The sequence below is a fragment of the Carcharhinus amblyrhynchos genome, chromosome 12 (genome assembly GCF_965287045.1).
Source record: "Carcharhinus amblyrhynchos chromosome 12, sCarAmb.v2.hapA, whole genome shotgun sequence".
In the NCBI taxonomy this organism is placed as follows: Eukaryota; Metazoa; Chordata; class Chondrichthyes; order Carcharhiniformes; family Carcharhinidae; genus Carcharhinus; species Carcharhinus amblyrhynchos.
The window spans coordinates 19,221,048-19,244,047 of record NC_137335.1 but is presented as its reverse complement, the minus strand read 5'-3'; the positions used below and the strand labels follow the sequence as shown (position 1 = coordinate 19,244,047).

Below are 23,000 nucleotides of genomic sequence, written 5' to 3'. Positions count from 1 at the left end.
GAGTTGTGTACAGTTGCAACATGACGCTGCGACTCCTAAATTCAATCCCCCTACCAATAAACGCCAAGACACCGTACGCCTTCTTAACAACCTTATCCACTTGATTCCCAACTTTCAGGGATCTATGTACACATACACCTAGATCCCTCTGCTCCTCCACTCTATTCAAAGTCCTCCCGTTAGCCCTATACTCAACACATCTGTTATTCCTACCGAAATGGATTACCTCACACTTCTCCGCATTAAACTCCATCCGCCACCTCGCGGCCCAGCTCTGCAACCTATCCAAGTCACCCTGCAAACTTCGACACCCTTCCTCACAATCTACCACACCTCCGACTTTGGTGTTTTTTTAAATTTTTTTATGAAAGCTCTTCTTAACCAAATATATTAAAAATAGATTTGCAATTTTCATGACCTCTGGGTGCCCTTCGGTGCTTTACAAGCAATGAATTGCTTCCCACTATTTGAGGGAATACTGTAACAAAGTTGTGCACAATAAGATCCCATAAATACTAACGTGATGACAAACATGTTTAAGTAATTATGGTTGAAGGATAAATGTTATCCAGGGCACTAGGGAGAACTCCCCAGGTGTTCATTAAGGAGGGCTGTCTGAGAGAGAACAAAGATTTTGAACATTTTATTTGAAAGACTGCGCCTCAAACAGTGCAGCATTCCATCCATACTGTACTGGTGTGCTAGCCTACATTTTGTACTTAGGTCTCTAGATTTGAATTTGCACAAACAATATATTAACTCAGAGGTGAGAGTGCTACAAACTGAGACATAACTGAAAGGTTGAGATACATCAAATGCTGCTTGATTAGATTCTTGCTGGAGATTTGTATGTTCTTCCTGTGTCTCTGTGGGTTTCTTCTGGATGCTCTGGTTTCCTCCACAGTCCAGAGATGTGTAGGTTATGTGAAGTGGCCATGCTAAATTGCTCATTAGTGTCTAAAGATGTGTAGGTTAGGTGGATTAGCCATGGTAAATGTATGGGGAGAGGGCGGAGGGGAGGGCCTGAGAGGGATGCTTTTTTGGAGAGTCGGTGCAGACCCGATGGGCCAAATGGCCTCTTTCTGTGCGGTAGGGGTTCTGTGGTTCTTTAAAAAATAACATTCAAAGTTGGTCTTGTTTTTCTGCCCCGTTGTGAACTGTGAATGAGGTCTCCTGGAAACAGAGGTGAGGGAAGACATCAGGTGGGCTGAAGTCATCCAGGGAAAGGCACATCAGTGGTTTAGTGGTTTCTGGTGAACCGACATCTCTGGTTTATGGAGTCCAAAGTCCAATGTGTGCCACATGAGTGATTTAATATGTTGATTCTGAGCAGAACATGACATCCAAACATCAAGATTGATTTCAAGGCAAGGCTCCACCCCATGAAAGGAAGCATTTGCATTTAGAAAGAGCTTTTCATGATCCCAAGACATGCCAAAGCACTTTTATCGGGAGTTAAATACTTTTGAAATGTTGAAAATACAACAGGTAGTCCTCACAAAGCAATGTCTTATAAATTGCAGTACAATAAAGATAAAAAAAAATCTGGGGTTGACCTAAGGGATAAATATCGGACAGAACACAAGAGTAAACGCTCTTTTCTTCAAAATAATGGCATGGGATGTTTAACGTCAATCTGAGAGGACATTACCTCAGTATTCCACTGGAGTATCAGCCTGGATAACATACCAGGTATTTGATTTGATTTATTATTGTCACATGTACTGGGATACAGTGAAAAGTATGTTTCTTGTGAGCTACACAGACAAAACAGAAGGTTCACAAAATACATAGGAGATTGGCTTTAGCCAAGTAAATGCACTGGATATTCAGAGTGGACATTCAGGATTTGATGGAAAAGCTGGTTGAGAGTGGGGGAGGTGATGGCCTACTGATATTATCTCCAGGCTCTTAATCCAGAAACTCAGCAAATGTTCTGGGGACCCAGGTTCAAATCCTGCCATGGTAGATGGTAGAATGTGAATTCCATAAAACATATCTGGAATTAAGAAGCTACTGATGACCATGAAACCATCGTCGATTGGGAAAAGCCCATCTGGTTCACTAATGCCCTTTAGGGAAGGAAATCTGTCTTCCTTACCTGGTCTGGCCTACATGTGACCCCTGAGCCACAGTAATGTGGTTGACTCTCAACTGCCCTCCGAACAAAGGCAACTAGGGGTGGGCAAAAAATGCTGGCCAGCCAGCGATGCCCGTGTCCCATAAATGATTTTAAACAAATACAGACAAAATGTACTGTTCTTAAAAGTACATAGGAGATTGGTTCGTTCACCAGAGGCACTTTCAGCAAGTAAATGCACTGGACATTTAGAGTGCTGAATGCAAAATCCGCAAGGATTTGTTGGAAAAGCTGATTTTTAAAATTGCCATGAAGGAAGCCTTTGTTGGCTAATAAATACTAGAACACTGCAATGTGATAAAAACACAAGCAAAATACAGGCAAACATATACAGCTCACAGGCAATGGTAAACTTTCAGCGCGACTTCTTGTTTGAAATTGATTTTAGGAAGTTGTACAACTGAAATGGTGTGAAATCTGAGCAGGCCAAGAAGGCAATTGCCCAATCTTTCACCAGAGGGCACTGTTATCCCTGTTAAAGGATTAATTCACACTGTGCGCAAGTACTTAACTCGAGTTAAATGGAGTGTGATCATTTAATTAAATATTATTCTCCACTCTTCGAGAAAACTTTCATTTTTTAATCAATTTTGAACTGTTAATGGGTAATATTTTACATTTGCTTGGCAGTTTCACCACCAAGGTGTGCTGGGATTGGAGTCATCCTTTGTAAATACATGTGGGGCAGTTCCTGATCTGTTGCTTCCTCTGTACCCAGGCATTATGATTTTTTTTCTCTGCCAGTGAGACTCCTTTCCTATTCCCCAGTCAGTTTCTGCAATTTTAAGCTTCACTGTTCTTAATCTGCTGCACTTTGTAGCTCTGAAAGGTTGAGACAATCTAATTGTTTAGTATCTCAGCGATTTCCTATTCCCTATTATAATTTCACTTCCATCTGGCTTTAATGGATCCATGTTTGCTTTCAGCAATCTCTTTCATTTACATTCCTACAGAAACATTTACAATCTGTTTTTATAGACCTTACCAGTCTGCTCTCATATTCTCTTTCTTCTTATCAATGACTTTGTCCCCCTTTGTTGAATTCGAAAATTACTACACTATACATTCTGCAAACATTATAAGTTTCTTTGTTCTCTAACGTTCACTCCACTTGTCAATCACTTTTTCAGTGAGGATTTTGTGCCTTAAACAAATGTATATTTGGTGTAAATTATATAGTAATTCTTTAACTGTTAACCAATACTTCATTACTATAATATCCTTTAATTAGATTTATTTATTTGTTAGCGTCACAAATAGGCTTACATTAACACTGCGATATTACTGTGAGAAACCCCTAGTCTTCGCACTCCAGCATCTGTTTGGGTACCCTGAGGGAGAATTTAGCGCAGCCAATGCATCTAACCAGCCTGTTTTGCAGACTATGGGAGGAAACCGTAGCACCCGGAGGAAACCCAGGCAGACACGGGGAGAATGTGCAGATTCTGCAGACTGACTCAAGCTGGCAATTGAACCCACGTCCATGGCATTGTGAGGCAGCAGTGCCAGCTATTGTGTCACTCCAGATCCAATGAATTTGACACTGAAAGGAGCAAACTGTTATATTGTTATAATTTCCTTGCTATAGAAATCCACAGAACTGTGGCATTTTTCTTCCTTTATTCTTTCATGGGCCTTGCCAGTTCCAGATTTTTATTGAAATCAAATCCCACCATCTGCCATGGTGGGATTCGAACTCGTGTCCTCAGAGCATTACCCTGGGTTTCTGGATTTCAAGTCCAGTGACAAACTATATTAGAGTTGTTGTTTTATCATAACAATCAATCTCCATCAATTCATCTACAACAGACACATGTGATGAGAAATACAGTAAAATATGACATCCGAAAATGGACATCCTTTATAATAGTTAATTATCATATTTTCCAAATCATTTCTTTCTAAGCTAGAGGATATGCAATGTCCAAAGATGGGAATATTATACCGTATAATACACAATTTATCATTCACCTACTGAAGTGCAGATATCTGCCCTGTTATAGCTACAAAGTCCAATGGAATTAAATACTAGATTCCTGTAGAGGGGTTGGTGACCTTTAGGTACCACAAACACAGAGTCACTCATCTCCCCCTCAGTCATGCCAAGTTTACCACATCGTGTCTGAAATTGTTTATATATAGTATCTCCAATATGTTATTTTCTCAATTAAATGGTTAGGTTGAATGCCCATGCTAAATTGACCCGAGTGTCAGTGGATTAGCAGGGCACATGTGTGGGGTTATGGGATTAGGGCCTGGTTGGGATTGTGGTCAGTGCAGACTCGATGGGCTGAATGGTTTCCTCTGAACAGTAGGGATTCCATGATTCTATGAAACCAATCCATTTTGTATCTCACTAAATGAATAATTAGAATATATATCTGATCAAATCCATCTACCTCACTACCATATTTTGTATCAGTGCAACTTCAAATGCAACGAAGTTGCTGTGAAATTCCCCTGGTTGCCACAGTCCAGCACCTGTTTGGGTCAATGCACCATGTGCTGGTTAGCACGTCTTTCAGAATGTGACAGGAAACCGGAGCACCCAGAGGAAAACCCAGGGGGAACGTGCTAACTCCACACAGACAGTGACCCAAGCCGGGAATCAAAGCCAGGTCCCTGGCACTGCAACAGTGCTAACTACTGTGCCACTGTGGCACATTTCAAAAAGACTGTAAAGGAGCAGAAGTACGTTTTAGGAACACAAAATACCAAGGCCAGAATATCTGCAGTCCCTTAAGTAACACCTTGCAGCCTTAAAGAGACGCATATCTGCACTTCTGTGGTAGAATGATAAATTATATTTTGATTGGTACAATATTCCCATCTTTCTTACAGTGTACACATGCTGACTTTCCAAAAATAGTGCTATGAAAAATCAACTATTAATTATTAATAAACGTACATGGCACGGTGTCATAATAGTTAGCACTGCTGTCTCACAGTGCCAGGAACCTCGGTTTGATTACCGGCTTGGGTGACCATCTGTTTGGAGCCTTCAGGCTCTCCCTGTGCCTGCATGGGTTTTCTCCGGGTCCTCTGGTATCCTCCCACATGCTAAAGATGTGCAGATTAGGTGGATTGGCCATGCTAAATTGCCCCTTACTGTCCCAAGATGCGTCAATTGGGGTGATTAGTGGGGTAAATGCAGGGGATTACCGGAAGAGAAGGTGGTGGGAAGGAAACATAGAATAGCAAGAGCGAAGGATTGGGGATAGGGTGGGCCTGCGAAAGATGCTATGTTGGAGAGTGCAGACTTGATGGACTGTTAGGCCTCCTTTTGCACTGTAGGGACTCTATGATTAGAATTTAGTGTCCAGATGTACAGTATATAATTAGAGATTTTTGTCACAAATGTGTGCAATATGCAGATTTTACATTTAGATTATCTGAACTTCTTGCCAACTTTTACCATCATAATTTCCTACATCAATAATGGGAGCTGCCTACATTTGTCATGTAGCAATTATATCCTCCCGCCAGAGGAGGTGCTGTCAAACAGGTGCAACTAGTATAGGTGCCATGGTATAGTGAGATGGGGATGACCGCTAGCAGTGATCCACAATCAGATCAACCATGATCTACAAATAACAGAGCAGGCTGAATGGTTTACTCCTGCTCCTAATTTGGATGTTGATATGATTGTAGGTTGCATTTGGGGTGGTGGTTGTGGGGAAAGGGTGACTCTTCACAGATTTCTTCCTCTTCAGGTGCAAGAACAAACGTTTTCTCCAAAGCTTCACTCTTGTTGTTCTCCGCCTCCTTCCCACCACCACCTCCTTTTATCATTACCCCTGCCCCCTCCCTTTTGAACTCAACCTCTTTCTCCCTTGCTGTGCAGTCATTCTGTTTAACATTCCCCATTCCCATTTACTCTCCTCCTCTAAGGTATCTGCCAGGAGACCAGATATAATATATTTATATGGAACGCCAACAGAAAGAGGAAAAGAATATTCTTTGAGAAATCTAAAGCATTATTTTGATGCCATTTGGACTATTGTGAGCACTTTTGAGCCCCATACTAAAGGAAGGATGTGCTGGCCTGGGAGGGGGTTCAGAGAAGGATCATAAGAATGATTCCAGGAATGAAAGGTTTGCTATATGAAGAACAGTTGAGGAGTCTGGGTTTATACTCAGTGGAATTCAGGATGAGGAGATCTAATTGGAACTTACAGAATACTGAGAGGCCTCGATGGAGTGGATGTGGAGAGGATGTTTCCACTAGTCGGAGAGGCTAGAACTTGAGGGCACAACCTCAGAATGAAGGGATGCTCCTTTAAAACTGAGATGAGGACGGATTTATGCAGCCAGAGGGCGGTGAATCTGTGGAACTCATTGGCACAGAGGGCTGTGGCGACCAGATCATTGAGTGTCTTTAAGACAGAGATAGATAGGTTCTCGGTCAATAAAGAGATCAGGGATTATAGGGAGAAGGCAGAAGAATGAAGATGAGAATCATGTCAGCCATGATTGAATGGCGGAGCAGACTCAATGGGCCGAACGGCCTAATTCTGCTCCAAAAACTTATGATGCTTGGAGGTCACACTTGGCCCTGGCAATGTTAACAAATAAAAACTAGTACTAAGCAAGAGATAAACACTCAACGCTGGAGTGGTCCAATCTCATTTGTAAAGAGAAACAAAGGTTAAGGTTTCAGATGGAGAATTCTGCATTGGAATTGTAATGTTGACAGAATTACTGCAAATTTCCAGTGTATGTTGTCCTTGTTTCCAGCATTTTTAAAAACTGCATTCCCAAAGCAACCCATGATGCTTTGATTGGGGCCTTCGTAGATTGTGGCAGTTTTATTTCCGCCATTTGCTTCATATTTGAGAAAAGATTGCGTAGAGTGGGTTGGGGGAAGAAGAGACAACCTAAGCTTAAGCAATAACATTTTCTTTGCCCTGCACCTGTTCCTGATGCTATGCATTCCTTTAACTGGCAGCTCAGTGCAGTTTACTGGAATACTCAAACACTTGACCTTCCAGCAGAAGAATCTGTAGAACCCAACAATTAACAAGATTGTCTCTTCAAGCATAAGAAATAAGTACACAATCATGTAGTGGCCTTAGAAAGCAGACTAGGGACATTCACCAGGGATGGTAGACTAGAGTCGTGAAGAAATGTTGGTTATAAATTATGAATAAGGTTGGAATAGACATAATACTGGGTTTGTGTCTTGAATTCAATTTTACTGGAAATTACTTATGGTTTCACTGCCATGGAAACCAGGCTAGAGAAATCAGTATTCTTAGATTCAGTTGGTTAGTTTCAACAAAAAGCCATGGTTGGAAGTGATAACAAATAGAATGCAACTGTGCTAGACTTTTCATATAACTTTGACTAAAACTGATGTTTGCTGAAATACATCGATCCACAGGGAGCATTAGGCTTGTCTGCAGTGCACAAGCCTGATAAAAGGTAAAAACATACAAACATATGAAATAGGGACAGAATAGGCCATTAAGCCCCTCAAGCCTGCTCCGCCATTCAGTAAGACTTTGGTTGGTGTGTTTGTGTTTTAATCTTTGATTCCCTTGCCTAACATCTACTTCTGCGTTAAAACGATTCAATGACCCCCCACCTCCACTGCCTTCTGAGGCAGAGTGTTCCAAAGTCACATGACCCTCAAGAGAAAAAAATTCTCCTCATCTCTGTCCTAAAAGGGTGAACCCTGATTTTAAAACAATGCCCCCCTAGTTCTGGACTCACCCACAAATGGAAACACCCTTTCCACATCTACCTTTTCAAGATTGTTCAGGATCTTATATACTTCAATGAAGTCAGCCCTCCCTCTTCTAAACTCCAGTAGGAACAACTCAGTCTGTCCAACCTTGCCTTACAAGACATTCCAGGTAACAATCTAGTAAACCTCCTCAGAACCACCTCCAATGCATTAACATCCTTCCTTAAATATAGAGATCAAAATTGGAGTATTCAAGATCATAGAATCCCTACAGTGCAGAAACAGGGCATTCAGCCCATATAATCTGCACTGTCACTCTGAAAGAGCAACTCACCCAAGCCCTATCCCCATAACCCCATGTATTTACTCTGCTAATCCACATATATTTGGACTGTAGAGTGGAAACCGGAGCACACGAGGAGAACATGCAAACTCCCCCCAAGCCATAAGGTTCCACCCAAGGTCAAAATTGAACCTGGGTCCCTGGTGCTGTGAAGCAGCAGTGTTAACCACTGTGCCACCATGCCGCCCCAGCCCAGACAATTCATCCTGCCCTAGAATGAGGTTGAGGCTAAAATGTAAAGGCCAATGGGCCCACCTGTCAGCTGTAAAGCAGATGGGCCGTATAAAATAATGTTCAATTGCCCTCTAATGGAATCAGTTATCTGCTTGATTGTCGGTGGGTGTGCCTCCAACTCGCGCCTGCACCCGCCAACCAAAGTATTGCTCAAGTGCACGATGATTTTGGGTCGCACGCCTTTTCCTGTGATTTCACGTGCTTTCAGATTGGGTGCATGCTCACGTGAGCAACACAAAATTCTTGCCATGGTCTCACCAATCCCCTGTATGACTGAAGCACATGGGGAGACATTTTCTTAGTCAGTGTATTCAACATTCGGTATGATCTACCTGAAAAGGTGGCAGAAACCGATTCATTCCATTAATAATCTTAAGAGCAAGTTGGATAGAGATTGAGAAACTTCTATGGTGTTATAAGATCCAACTCACCTTATCGTCGAGCAGGGACTATGAGTCCTGACAGGCCCTAGGAGTTTTCGTGTACGTACAGCCAGTCCATGTTTGCGGTATCTGGGGCTGAGGAGATGGGCCCAGTGCACCTGCACTAAAAAAAAATGAAAACCCCACGGAGGGGAAACAGTGAGGTATCTCAAAGAAGGAACCTAAGGAGGAAAGCCAGGAAGGAGGACAGGGAGAAGTCCTAGAGCGCGAGAGAGAACTGAGGATGGAATTACTGGGAGGAGGAGGCCACTAATAGGCACCACAGGAAAGAGGCTCCAAGTAATAGGAGTGCTGGGGTTGACGAATTTTAAGTAAATGAGGGCTTGGGAGAAGCTCTGAATCTGGAGATTAGAGAGGGCAGCAGAATGTTGGTGACTCCATGCTTCAGGCTGCAGTGGCAAAGGTAACTCTTTGGAGCAGTATCACTCTGCTTGGTGCTGAAGTGGTGAAAGTTGGCGCTGCAGCACAGACTCAGGAATGCAGGGAATGGATGCTCAGGAGATGCAGTGGAAACCCTATGAGTTGTGCAGTAATTTATTCAGTTCAACTTGGACTGAGAGAAGGCCAGACTTTTGAAGGTGAAGACTGTGAGAAACAATGAGATTGGTCGATTCACAGTGTTTACTGACATCTGGGAGGGTTGATGAGAAATCCATGGGATCTGTCTTCGTTGCTTTTGCCATTTATTGTACAGTGTAGTGTGGTCAGCCAGTTTGCCTGTTAGTTCACATGTACCTCATTTTAACCCTGAAATGTTAAAATATTCTTTTAAGATTGAAAACCCCAGGGAGAGGAGACGGTGAGGCATCCCAAAGAAGGAACCCAATTAAGATTCTTTTCGATAAGAACATAAGAACATAAGAAATAGGAGCAGGAGTAGGCCATCTAGCCCTTCGAGCCTGCCCCGCCATTCAATAAGATCATGGCTGATCTGTCGTGGCTCAGTTCCACATTCCCGCCCTCTCCCCATAACCCTTAATCCCCTCTCTTATCAAAAACCCATCAACCCGCGTCTTAAAAATATTTAGCGAGGCAGCCTCCACCACTTCAACGGGCAGAGAATTCCAGAGATTCATCACCCTTTGAGTGAAGAAATTCTTCCTCAACTCCGTTCTAAACCGCCCTCCCTTTATCTTGAGGCTGTGCCCCCTAGTCCTACTGTCCTTTCTGAGCGGGAAGAGTCTCTCCACCTCTATCCTATCCATCCCATTCATCATCTTATACGTCTCAATGAGATCTCCCCTCATTCTTCTAAACTCTAACGAGTACAAGCCTAGTTTATTCAGCCTCTCCTCATTGCTCAACCCCCTCAACTCCGGAATCAGCCTAGTAAACCTCCTCTGCACTCCCTCCAAGGCCAAAATATCCTTGCGTAAGTGCGGCGACCAAAACTGCACACAGTACTCCAGCTGCGGCCTCACCAATGCCCTATACAGCTGCAGCAAGACCTCCCTACTTTTATATTCAATCCCCCTCGCTATGAAGGCCAGCATCCCATTAGCCTTCCTGACCACCTGCTGCACCTGCAAGCTGGGTTTTTGCGACTCATGCACAAGGACCCCGAGGTCCCTCTGCACCGTCGCCTGCTGCAGTTTTTTGCCACGTAAGTAATAATCCTTCCTACCGTTATTCCTACCAAAGTGGACCACCTCGCACTTGCCAACATTAAATTCCATTTGCCAGTTCCTGGCCCATTCGCCCAGCCTATCTAGATCCTTCTGTAGACTCTCCACACCCTCCGCGCAATTTGCCGTTCCACCAATCTTGGTGTCATCAGCAAATTTCAACACGATACACTCGGTTCCCTCCTCCAGATCATCTGTATAAATGGTAAATAGCTGAGGCCCCAGCACCGAACCCTGGGGCACTCCACTAGTCACCAACCGCCAATCCGAATAACACCCATTGACCCCCACTCTCTGCCTCCTATTTGACAACCAATCCTCTATCCACGCTAACACCCTACCCCCAAATCCACGTCCCCTGACCTTCTGCAATAACCTCTTGTGAGGCACCTTGTCAAACACCTTCTGAAAATCAAGAAAGACCACATCCACCGGTTCTCCTCTATCCATCGCCCTAGACACATCCTCATAGAACTCCAGTAAATTTGTCAGACACGACTTCCCCATAACGAAACCGTGCTGCGTCTGCTCTATCAAGCAATTCCCCTCAAGATGCCTCGCTATTTCCTCCTTGATGACAGATTCTAACATTTTACCTACAACAGACGTTAAACTAACCGGCCTATAATTCCCTGCTCTTTGCCTGGCACCCTTCTTAAACAACGGCGTAACATTAGCCGCTTTCCAATCTTCCGGCACTTCCCCGGAATCCAGCGACGTTTGGAAAATAACCACCAAGGCATCCACTATCACCTCCGCCATTTCTTTCAGAACCCTCGGATCCAGGTGAAGGCTGGGATGAAGGCACTTTATCTGAATGCACGAAGTATTCGGAATAAAGTGGATGAGCTGGTGGCGCAGATTGACACAAATGGATATGATCTGGTGGCCATTACAGAGACGTGGCTGCAAGGTGACAGGGACTGGGAGCTGAATGTCCAGGGGTATCAAGTGTTTAGGAAGGATAGGCGGGAGGAAAAAGGGGGGTGCGTAGCTCTGCTGATTAAGGATAGCATCAAGGTGGTAGCAAGGGATGATATTGGAGCCAAAGAGCAGAAAGTGGAATCGTTGTGGGTAGAGATTAGGAACAGCAAAGGGAGGAAGACGCTGGTGGGTGTCGTCTATAGGCCCCCGAATAATGATCTGGAGGTGGGGCGGGCTGTTAACGCGCAAATAAGTGCGGCGTGCAGGAATGGGACAGCCGTAATTATGGGGGATTTCAATCTGCATATTGATTGGTCAACCCATGTTGGACGCGGAGGGCTCGAGGAGGAGTTCTTGGAATGCTGCCGGGATAGTTTCCTTGAACAGTGTGTGTTGGAGCCGATGAAGGTGCGAGCTATCTTGGATCTGGTGTTATGTAATGAGGCAGGTAGAATTAGGGACCTTGCGGTGAAGGATCCTCTTGGGGAGAGTGATCATTGTATGGTGGAGTTTCTGGTGCAGATGGAGGAGGACAAAGTGGGTTCCCGGACACGTGTCCTTTGTTTGAACAGAGGGGAGTACAGTAGGATGAGAGAAGAATTGGCGAATGTGGACTGGGGGAGCGCGTTGGAAGGTAGGTCTGCTGAGGAACAGTGGAGGATCTTTAAGGAGATCTTTCTTGGTGCTCAGCAGAAATTTATTCCGATGGTCAAAAAGGACCGTAGGAGGAGAGGTAATAAGCCGTGGATAACGAAGGAGGTGAAGGAAAGTGTTAAATTAAAAGAGGAGGCGTTTAGAGTAGCTAAGAGTAGTGGGCAAGAAGAGGATTGGGAGAGGTTTAAATGTCAACAAAGATTGACAAAGAAATTGATAAAGAAGGGTAGGAGAAACTATGAAGCTAATTAAAGATTATAAATTGTATTAGCTTTCTAGCTGTGTAAGGTAAAGTTTATTTTATATGTTCAAAAAGCATGGAATCTTGTGGCTTTATTCTGTTAGCAAGTGCCTTGATCTTAAATTTTGTCATCTTTAAACAAAAGGTTCTTGATTTCTAATTAGAAAAATGTTGGGATCTGGTCCAGGACCATAACAATGGGTACAGAGAGAAAATGGGTAGGTAGGACTAAGTGCGACTGCTGCTTCATAGAGCTAGCAAAAATAGCAAATGCCCTGCCTACTGAGCAGAAAAAAACCATCTGGTCCATCAAATCTACCCCAAACTCATGATGCCTAGAGCATCACAACTTAGTGTTTCCTACTCCTTCCACAGCCATTTAATTCACAGAGAGAGGCAAAAGTACAAGCCAACAAGGGGGAAAAATCCTCTCTTGATGTCCTTCCCCAACTTTCTCAGACTAGCAAAACAGGCACAGAAGATTAAATTGGCATTATGTGGAATAATTGTAAATCCACTTACCTCCTACAGGAGGCAACTGGGGCCCAATCTAGTTCTCTCATGGAGGCATGAAGAGAGTTAGCAGCCACTGCATCCAATGCAGAGGTTCACTTCTTTCTAAGAAAGGTGTCATATAAAGTACAAGTCTTTCTTTTTGATAATTAAAGTTTCTGTCATTTGTGTAACGTGTAACATTCTGAAATAAGAACCTGTAATTCACTTTAAATTTTGTAAAAATCTGGCGGAGTAGACTGCATTTTACAGATATGAACTTGCCTTGTTGTTTGCTGATTGTCTGGTGTGACAAAATGACAGAGTGCTTTATTAATCTCTCTCTCTCTCTCCATATCTAATCTTTCAGGTACCATTTTATCCGGGTTTACACTTCTGTGCTGTTCTGAACCAGCGACACCCACTGGCCGCAAGACGAGTGATGAGATATTGGCCCTCGTCTGCCTCAATGTGTGGGTGGGAATCTCACAACTTTTCACTGTCCCCTTCCTCTTGGTGGGCTGGCTATGGAGCATAACCTGGGGAGTGATGATGATAAATTTATCCCGTAAGTGCTTCCCCTGTGAAAATGTCTTTGGTAATTTACACTTACAAGGAATTTATTGTGGTGATGGTAGTGCAAATATATTTGTTTTCTGCTTAAGGGGAATGTTTAAACAAATCAGCTCTTCTATAGGCAGTTGGTATTTCTGGAGGAAATGCAACTCAGACCATGGGAGAGCATTTTCGCCCTGTAAGTGGTTATGTTAAGTAGAGTTAAGAGATGTTTGTTTATTCAAATTCTCTTGGGATTTCTGATTGCAGCAATTGACAAGGTCATGTGATTATGTGGTTTACGTGCAGTCCTGGGTCTGTAGCAGAGAAAGAAACTTTTGCAGAAAGCACTTTGATTTGCAGTTAACCACTTCACATTATTTCCCGAAGTGAAACTAAGTGTATGCATGTGAAGATATGCTTAGTAGAAGTTTAGTATGAGAAATTCAGTGTTTATGTAGAAATGGTGTCCAGGACAAAAAAATTTCTGTTTCTTGAAACAATTATCTCACAAATAAAGCACATTCTTTTTGATCTCATTTAATTTGGAAACTCATAGTTATGGAATCAGAGAATGGGCTCTGGAGCTCACTGCTTGAAAGGGTGTAGAGACCAAATAATTCATTGCATTTCAAAATGAAATGGATCTGTACTTGAAGTGCTATGTAATTGCGGGCGTACAGACTGGAGGCTGGAAAGTGGATTAAGTTAGGTAGCACTTTTTCAGTTGCTAAGGACACAATTATCTACATTTAAAAAAATTATTTCACAGTATGTGGACGTCACTGACTAGGCCAGCATTTATTGCCCATCCATAATTGCCCTTGACAAGGTAATGGTGAGCTGTTTTTTTGAACCGCTGCAGTCCATGTGTTGTTGGAAACCCACCGTATTGTTAGGAAGGGAGTTCCAGGAGTTTTACTCGCTCAAGAAATGGCAATATAATTCCAAGTCAGGATGGTGGCTCGGAGGGGAACTTGCTAGTGATGGAGTTCCCATGTATACGCTGCCTTTCTGCTTCTTGATGGGTTTGGAAGGTGCTGTAGAAGGAGCTTTGGTGGGTTGCTGTAATGTACACTTAACAGCGCACACTGCTGCATCTGCATGTCAGTGCTGGAGAGAGTGAATATTGATCAATAGAGCCCAATCAGTAGGGTTGCTTTGTCCTGGATCACATAACACAGAATGAGGCCAATCATCATGGCTGTGACAGCTTGGAAAGAACTGTCCAATTAATTCCCCAGGGCTGTTCTTTCCCCATACCTCGACAACATTTTCCTTTTCAAATTTTTTTCCAATCCCCTTTTGAAATTTGCAGCTCAACTGTGGATGGTAGCATAGTGATTAGCACTGCTGCCTCACAGCGACAGGGACCCAGGTTAGATTCCAGCCTTGGCACAGACTGTCTGTGTGGAGTTTGCACATTTTCTCTGTGTCTGCATGGGTTTCCTCCCATACTCAAAAGATGTGTGGGTTAGGCTGATTGGCCATGCTAAATTGACCCTTAGTGTCAGGGAGATTCATGGGGTAAATGCATGGAGTTACAAGGATAGGGCCTGGGCGCAATTGTTGTCAGTGCAGGCTCAATGGGCCAAATGGCCTCCTTCTGCACTGTAGGGATTCTACGAACTGAATCTTCCTCCACAACTATTTCTGGTAATGCATTCCAGATTTTAACAATTCACGCTTCTCTGCTAATTGTATAGTGATTGGATATTTAAGTGTGTTCAGAAGTTGAGCATGAGTAAGTGCTTAAAGACTAGACTCCATTTTATCCTTCACCACCTCGTTATCTGAATTGGGATAATTTTCCCCTGTTCATTCACCAATTATCTTAAATCTCTGTTCTTTGGTTAACATAACTTTTTTGCCAGTGGAAGTGGTTTCTCCTTATATGCTCTATAAAAACACTTATTATATATCCTTTAAAGAGAACAACCCAAATCCCACAGTCTCTTCACTTGACCAAAGTCCCACATCCCTGGTACCATTCTCATAAATATACTCTTCAAACCTCTCCAACGCCTGGACATTTTGAAATTTTATCTTTGAGTATCTTCTTGTATATTAGTTACCACGTTTGTCTGAAATTCCCTGGTGGAGTGTTTAAACCTCCAAGTGTGTTATTTTCCAGACATTTGCAATCGTTTGTGTTTATTCATATCCAGTCTCATGTAAATGTAATGGAAATCAAGTGTTACTCATGGAGCAAGATCATATTCGGGTGATCGGGGTGGGTCTCAAGGTCAGTAAATAGTCAAGGGCGTACACTACAGATGGTAAAAATCAATATGACACACTGCGAAACTGGTTTTAATTTCTATCCTGACATGCTACCGGAGAAATTCCACAAAGGGTGAGAGACAGAACTCCTGCATGTGGCTTTGACAGCAACTGATCCCAAAGCAATTCCCAATCTTGGAATCATTGGAAAGGATTTAGGTGTTGCTTGTATATTCAGGAAGGGCAGTCCCTGCCCTGTTGAAGCCGTTGGAACATGATGCTGCTCAGATAGGGGATACCTTTGGCCCAATTCAGCGTGGGGAGGTGATGGCCTAGTGATATTATCACTAGACTATTAATCCAGAAACTCAGCTAAAGTTCTGTGGACCCAGATTTGAGTCCTACTACAGCAGACAGTGGAATCTGAATTCAATAAAAATATCTGAAATTAAGAACCTACCAATGACCATAAAATCATTGTTGAAAGTTGGGAAAAACCCATTTGGTTCACTAATGTCTTTTAAGAAATGAAATCTGTCGCCCTTACCTGATCTGGCCTACATGTGTCTCCAGAGCCACAGCAATGTGGTTGACTCTCAACTGCCCTCCAATAGGGCAACTAAGGATGGGTAATAAATGCTGGTCAGCCAGTGACACCCCACAAATGATTAAAAAAGAAATAAAAAGGATCAGTAATTTTTTTGCTGCCATCCTCAGGGAACGTAAGGGCACCTGAAGGTAATTAAGACTCAAAATATGGGTTGATGTTGCCCTTGGTGTAACAGATTCTCTTCAGACTACGTTTAAATTTATTTATTAGTGTCACAAGTAGGCTTACATTGACATTGCAATGAAGTTACTGTGAAAATCCTCTAGTCGCCACACTCTGGCCCCTGTTGGAGTACACTGAGGGAGAATTTAGCATGGTCAGTGCACCTAACCAGCGCATCTTTGGACTGTGGGAGGAAACCCATACAGATACAGGGAGAATGTACAGACTGCACACAGCAAGTGACCCAAGCCAGGAATTGAACCCAAGTCCCTGATGAGGTAGCACAGGATAGCTAGACAGTGTTTCCAGAGTAGAAAGAAGGACTTGCACTTAATGTCTTTAACGATCAGAGGACATCCCGAAACACTTTCCAGCCAATGAAATACTTAGCCACTATTGTAATAAAGGAATCACAATAACTAATTAGTGCACAGCAAGCTTCCACAAACAACATTGTGATGATGACCAGATAACCTGTTTTGTGGTGTCAGGGGATAACTCTCCCCTGCTTTTCAACATTGTGTCGTGGGATTTTTTATGTCTGAGTGAACAGATGGAAGATTAGTTTAATCTCTCATCTGAAAGACAACATCTCCAGAAATGCAGAATTCACTCAGCACCAAGCTGGATTATCAACCTTGATTTTTGTGCTCAAGTTCTGGACTGGGACTGGAGCCCAGAAACAGTTCCTCAGAAACACTAATGTAATAGGGGAAGATCCAAGGAGCATCCTGCCCCAAATCAAGTTAATATTATTAAAGGGCAGGAACTTATCACAGCTGTGCTCATATCTTTCTGCAAACTGGAATTTCTACCCGACTATTATAAACCCCATCAGCAAAAAATAAATTGATGTGTTTGGTTCAAACTTGTTTTGGATTTTCTCCTTTTTCCTCCCTTGAGGCAACTGATTGTCTAAAGACATCTACAGTCCTGTTCTAAATTGCCCAAGTGACTAAATTCCATATCCCAGTCTGAATAATGAGAGTCTACAGTCTGTGCAATCACAGGGTACAGGTCTGAGTTACAAAAGAGCCCAACCTGGTGCCCACCCAATATCCTGATATCTGTGGATAAGGATAGTTTAGTTTACACAGGTGAGTTGTTATGATCTGGAATGCACTGCCTGAAAGCAGTTTTGATAATAACTTTCAAAAGGGGACTTCATGGCATCAGTCCTGCCTGCCACTGGGATCGCTTGGTCCTGCCAGAAGTCAATGGATTTTTGGCTGAGCCACTGGATCTCCTGTGGCTGGTGCCACCAAAAATCCCAGTCGAAGAAAGTAATGGTACATGAGACCATTTGGCCTATCATACCTGTACTGGCTCTTTTAAAGGTGCTTTTAACTGTGCTTAGTCTGATATCCTCACCTATTGCCTGTGTGTAGGTTTCTCACCCACAGGAACTTGCCCAAATCTCTTTTCAGATTATTTATCTATCAGCTTTCGCCACTTTATCAAGTGAAGCAATCCAAATTCTCTGAGTGAAAAGATTTCTCCTCAGGTTCTCTGTAGACCATTTGCCAATTATTTTGAATCTATGGACTATAGTTATTCACGGAGGAAGTAGTTTTTCTCTAGCTAGTAAAACCAAGAAATAGCAGGAAAATGGGATTAAATGGATAATTCTTTCAAAGAACCATAAGACAAATTTTAAAATTCACTCATGGAATGTGGGCATTGCCCATCCCTGAATATTCTTGAATTGAATAGCTTGCTAGGCCACTTTTGACTGCATTTAACAGTTAACCACATTGCTGAGGTTTGGGAATTCCATGAAGGCCAGACCAGGTGAGGACAGCAGATTTCCTTCCCTAAGGGGCATTAGTGAACCAAATGTGTTTTTACAATACTGGTTTCATGGTCATCATTAAACTTTTTCAAATTTCATCATCTGCTGTGGTGGGATTCAAAACCTGGGACCCCAATGGATTGCCCTGGGTTTCTGGATTACTAGTCCAAAGACAATACCATAACACCACTGCCTCCTGAAGTGGGTGATGGACCTAATGGCCTCCATTTGTTCTGTATGATTCTAACTTCAATAGTGTGGTGTCAAACCAAACAGATCAGAGAGGTATGAGTCAGTCCTGGACTGTGTGGAGTTAGTTGTCCAGAAGGCTGAAGTCACCACATTTATCTTCAGTGTGCTCTGGGCTAGAAAGGTGAAAATCAATGGGATAGGGCGTCTGATCTTGATCACCATTTGGTGAATCATGCAGGAAAAGTTGTCATGTGTTGCTGCAGCTCAAGGTAGATCAAACCCAATTCTGACATCTCATGTAACTAAGACCCAGGCGACATTCTGCCTGAGCTACAGCACAAACAGTGACCAATAAGTTGCTAATACCAGAGGGAAGTTGGCCACACAGTGTAACTAGTCTGGCCTCCATCTACTTTATGTATTCAGTTTGTCAAATTCAATGCTAAAATATAGATAAGAACAGAGAATGCAAGCACAACCTGAACTCAAGAGACATTGACTCTGCATCATGGTAATAAAATCATGAAATTCTGCTCAAACTCTTTTACTATCCTCGTATTATGATCCCTATGAAGTTTCAATCAACTAAATGAACCAAACTTGCCAAATGACCCAAGTAGAAGAAACCGATGGACAAGATTTCACTTTTATGATCAAAATCAAAGTAAATAAACATGGATTAACAATGTATATTCAATAATAACTATAAATTATATTTTAAATAGCTGATACTACAAAGATGGATCTCTCTGATTTATCAGGTAATCTGATAACCAGCCTTGGTTAATCAATCCTTTTAAAGTAACTAAAGCAGTAGCAAGAACTTTTACTTCATTATCCCAGCTGCTAAATCCAGCCTTCAGCTGTCCCACACAAGCCCTCTTTTCAGTTTGCCTTTACTCCTATGCTACTGAAACCAGATCTCTGGGATCTCAATGTTTTTCTTTTTGTTTCAGTTGACCTCCATTTCCTTGTCAACCTTAAGTCGCAGTCTGATTTCTCAGAAATTATCACAGCCAGAAACTTAAATTTACAAACTTCTTTATCAGACATCTGAAGTTTTAGTCACTAACTGAAAGAGACACTGTCTCAAAAATGCAGACGTTGAAACCAAAGTCAGTGCACGCAATAGACATTCAACAAGCTATCTGCGTAGAGTTCTCACTGAAGCAACAAACCATAGATTTATTCATATGTCAGTGCTAGGGTTGCTTCTATTACAATTTAATAGTTTATACTACTAAATCTGTGGAGAGAGAAATCCAAGAAGACCTGTCCTAATTTAGTAATCTTGCCTCTGAATCAAATGTTTAAACAATGTCAGTGATGTTACATGGGAATTAATCTATTTCACCATGTTTAGGTCCTTCTTTGGTTATCAGCATGAGTGTACCTCAATGAATGGGTGTGAGTGAACATAGAACATAGAAAATTACAGTGCAGTATAGGCCCTTCGGCCCTCGATGTTGCGCCGACCAGTGGAACCAATCTAATGACCCTCTAACCTAAACTATTCCAATGTTATCCATATGTCTATCCACTGACCATTTGAACGCCCTTAAAGTTGGTGAGTCCACAACTGCTGCAGGCAGGGCATTCCACGACCTTACTACCCTCTGAGTAAAGAACCTACCTCTGACATCCGTCCTATAATTACCACCCCTTAATTTAAAGCTATGTCCCCTTGTGTTAGCCATCACCATCTGAGGTAAAAGGCTCTCACTGTCCACCCTATCCAATCCTTTGATCATCTTGTATGCCTCAATCAGGTTACCTCGTAACCTTCTACTCTCCAATGAAAAAAACCTCAAGTCCCTCAGCCTTTCCTCATAAGACCTTCCCACCATACCAGGCAACATCCTGGTAAACCTCCTCTGCACCCTTTCCAATGCCTCCACATCTTTCTTATAATGCGGTGACCAGAACTGTACGCAATACTTCAAGTGCGGCCGCACCAGAGTTTTGTACAGTTGTAACATGACCTCACGGCTCCGAAATTCAATCCCCCTACCAATAAAAGCTAACACACTGTACGCCTTCTTAACAACCTTATCAACCTGGGTGCCAACTTTCAGGGATCTATGCACATGTACCCTGAGATCGCTCTGCTCGTCAACACTACTAAGAGTCCTTCCATTAGCCCTATATTCTGTACTCCTGTTACTCTTACCAAAGTGAATCACCTCACACTTTTCTGTATTAAACTCCATCTGCCATCTCTCAGCCCAGCTCTGCAGCTTATCTATGTCCCTCTGCAGACTGTAACATCCATCCTCACAGTCTACAACTCCTCCAACTTTGGTGTCGTCGGCAAATTTACTAATCCATCCTTCTATACCCTCATCTAGGTCATTTATAAAAATGACTAACAGCAGTGGCCCCAAAACAGATCCATGAGGTACACCACTTGTAACTGAACTCCAGGTTGAATATTTTCCATCAACCACCACCCTCTGTCTTCTATCAGCTAGCCAATTCCAAACTGCTAAATCACTCTCAATCCCATGCATCTGCATTTTCTGCAATAGCCTACCATGGGGAACCTTATCAAATGCTTTGCTAAAATCCATATACACCACGTCAACTGCCTTACCCTTATCCACCTCTTTGGTCACCTTTTCAAAAAACTTGATAAGGTTTGTGAGGCACGACCTACCCTTCACAAAACCATGTTGACTATCCCTAATCAACTTATTTCCCTCTAGATGATTATAAATCCTATCCCTTATAATTCTTTCCAAAACTTTGCCCACAACAGAAGTAAGGCTCACTGGTCTATAATTCCCAGGATGGTCTCTACTCCCCTTCTTGAACAAGGGGACAACATTTGCTATCCTCCAGTCTTCCGGCACTATACCTGAAGCCAATGACAACATGAAGATCAAAACCAAAGGCTCTGCAATCTCCTCCCTAACCTCCCAGAGAATCCTAGGGTAAATCCCATCCGGCCCAGGGGACTTATCTATTTTCACACTCTTAAGAATTGCCAACACCTCCTCCTTATGTACCTCAATCCCGTCTAGTCTATTACCTGGTATCGCAGTATTCTCCTCGACTACACTGACTTTTTCCTGCGTGAATACTGACAAAAAATATTCAATGCCTCTCCTATCTCTTCAGGCTCCACGCACAACTTCCCACTGCTGTCTCCGACTGGCCCTAATCTTGCCCTAACCAATCTTTTATCCTTGACATACCTGTAGAAAGCTTTAGGATTTTCCTTGATCCTATCCGCCAAAGTCTTCTCATGTCCTCTTCTAGCTCTTCTTAACTCTCTCTTTACCTCCTTCCTGGCTAATTTGTAACTCTCCAGTTCCCTAACTGCAGCCTTCATGTCTCATTTTTACATAAGCCTCCTTCTTCCTCTTCACCAGAGATTCAACTTCCTTAGTACACCACGGTTCCCTTGCTCGACCGCTTCCTCCCCGCCTGACAGGTACATATTTATCAAGGCCTCGCAGTAGCTGCTCCTTGAATAAGCTCCACATTTCAGATATTCCCAGCCCCTGCAATTTCCTACTCCACCCTATGTATCCTAAATCTCGCCTAATAGCCTCATAATTACCTTTCCCCCAGCTATAACTTCTGCCCTACAGTATATGCCTATCCCTTTCCATCACTAAGATAAACATAACCGAATTGTGGTCACTATCACCAAAGTGCTCACCTACCTTCAAGTCTAACACCTGGTTTGGCTCATTACCCAGTACCAAATCCAATGTAGCCTCACCTCTTGTTGGCCTATCTACATACTGTGTCATGAAACCTTCCTGCACACATTGGACAAAAACTGACCCCTCTAACATGCTTGAACTATAGCTTTTCCAATTGATATTTGTAAGGTTAAAGTCCCCCATAACAACTACCCTGTTACTTTTGCACCTATCCAGGATCATCTTTGCAATCCCTTCCTCTACATCTCTGGAACTTTTTGGAGGCCTATAAAAAACTCCCAACAGTGTGATCTCTCCTTTCCTGTTTCTAATCTCAGCCCATACTACCTCAATAGACAGGTCCACATCAAACGTCCTTTCTGCCACCGTAATACTGTCCTTGACTAACAATGCCACGCCTCCCCCTCTTCTACCACCTTCTCTGCTCTGACTGAAACATCTGAACCCCGGAACCTGCAGCAACCATTCCTGTCCCTGCTCTATCCATGTCTCTGTAATGGCCACAACATCGAAGTCCCAGGCACCAATCCAGGCTGCAAGTTCGTCCACCTTATTGTGTATGGTCCTCGCATTAAAGTATACACACTTCAAACCACCCTCCCGCCTGCCAATACACTGCTGCGACCTAGAAACCTCATCCATGAGTGTGTGTATGTACATGTTTTCTGGAGGCTAATGGCTACATTTTGTTGATGTTCTTCCTTTTTCTCACCTACTGTGACCTTTCCAGTCTTTCCACCATCTAAATTTACCTTCCCCCCAACTTCAATCATTCCATGCCAGCACTTAGAGCTTACAAAAGCATTACTGTAGAAGGGAGGAGTTGGAAGCTGGGCAGAAATAAAAATGCTTTATTGTTCCAGCTTCCTGCTAATGCTTTTCCAATAAGTATAATCTTATAATCTGAAATAAAGGAATAGACTGGGTAGATGCAAATAAGGTGTTTTCTCTGGCTGGGAGTCTAGAACAAGGGGGCAATTTCAAAATAAGGGGGATGCCACTTAGAA

General features: G+C 42.9%; 1 protein-coding gene across 2 annotated transcripts in view; it reads left to right on the top strand.

The window, feature by feature from the left end:
• Positions 1-23,000, top strand: part of LOC145350556 (protein SPEC3-like) — a 47,431-nt gene that overhangs the window by 3,245 nt on the left and 21,186 nt on the right. For both annotated transcript variants that reach the window (XR_013888221.1, XM_080199755.1), the window contains exon 2: positions 13,156-13,353. Coding sequence is in view for 1 of the 2 variants with exons in the window: in XM_080199755.1 (XP_080055881.1) it covers positions 13,156-13,353 (198 nt within the window). In the remaining variant the exon portion in view is untranslated. The remainder of the gene's footprint in view (positions 1-13,155; positions 13,354-23,000) is intronic.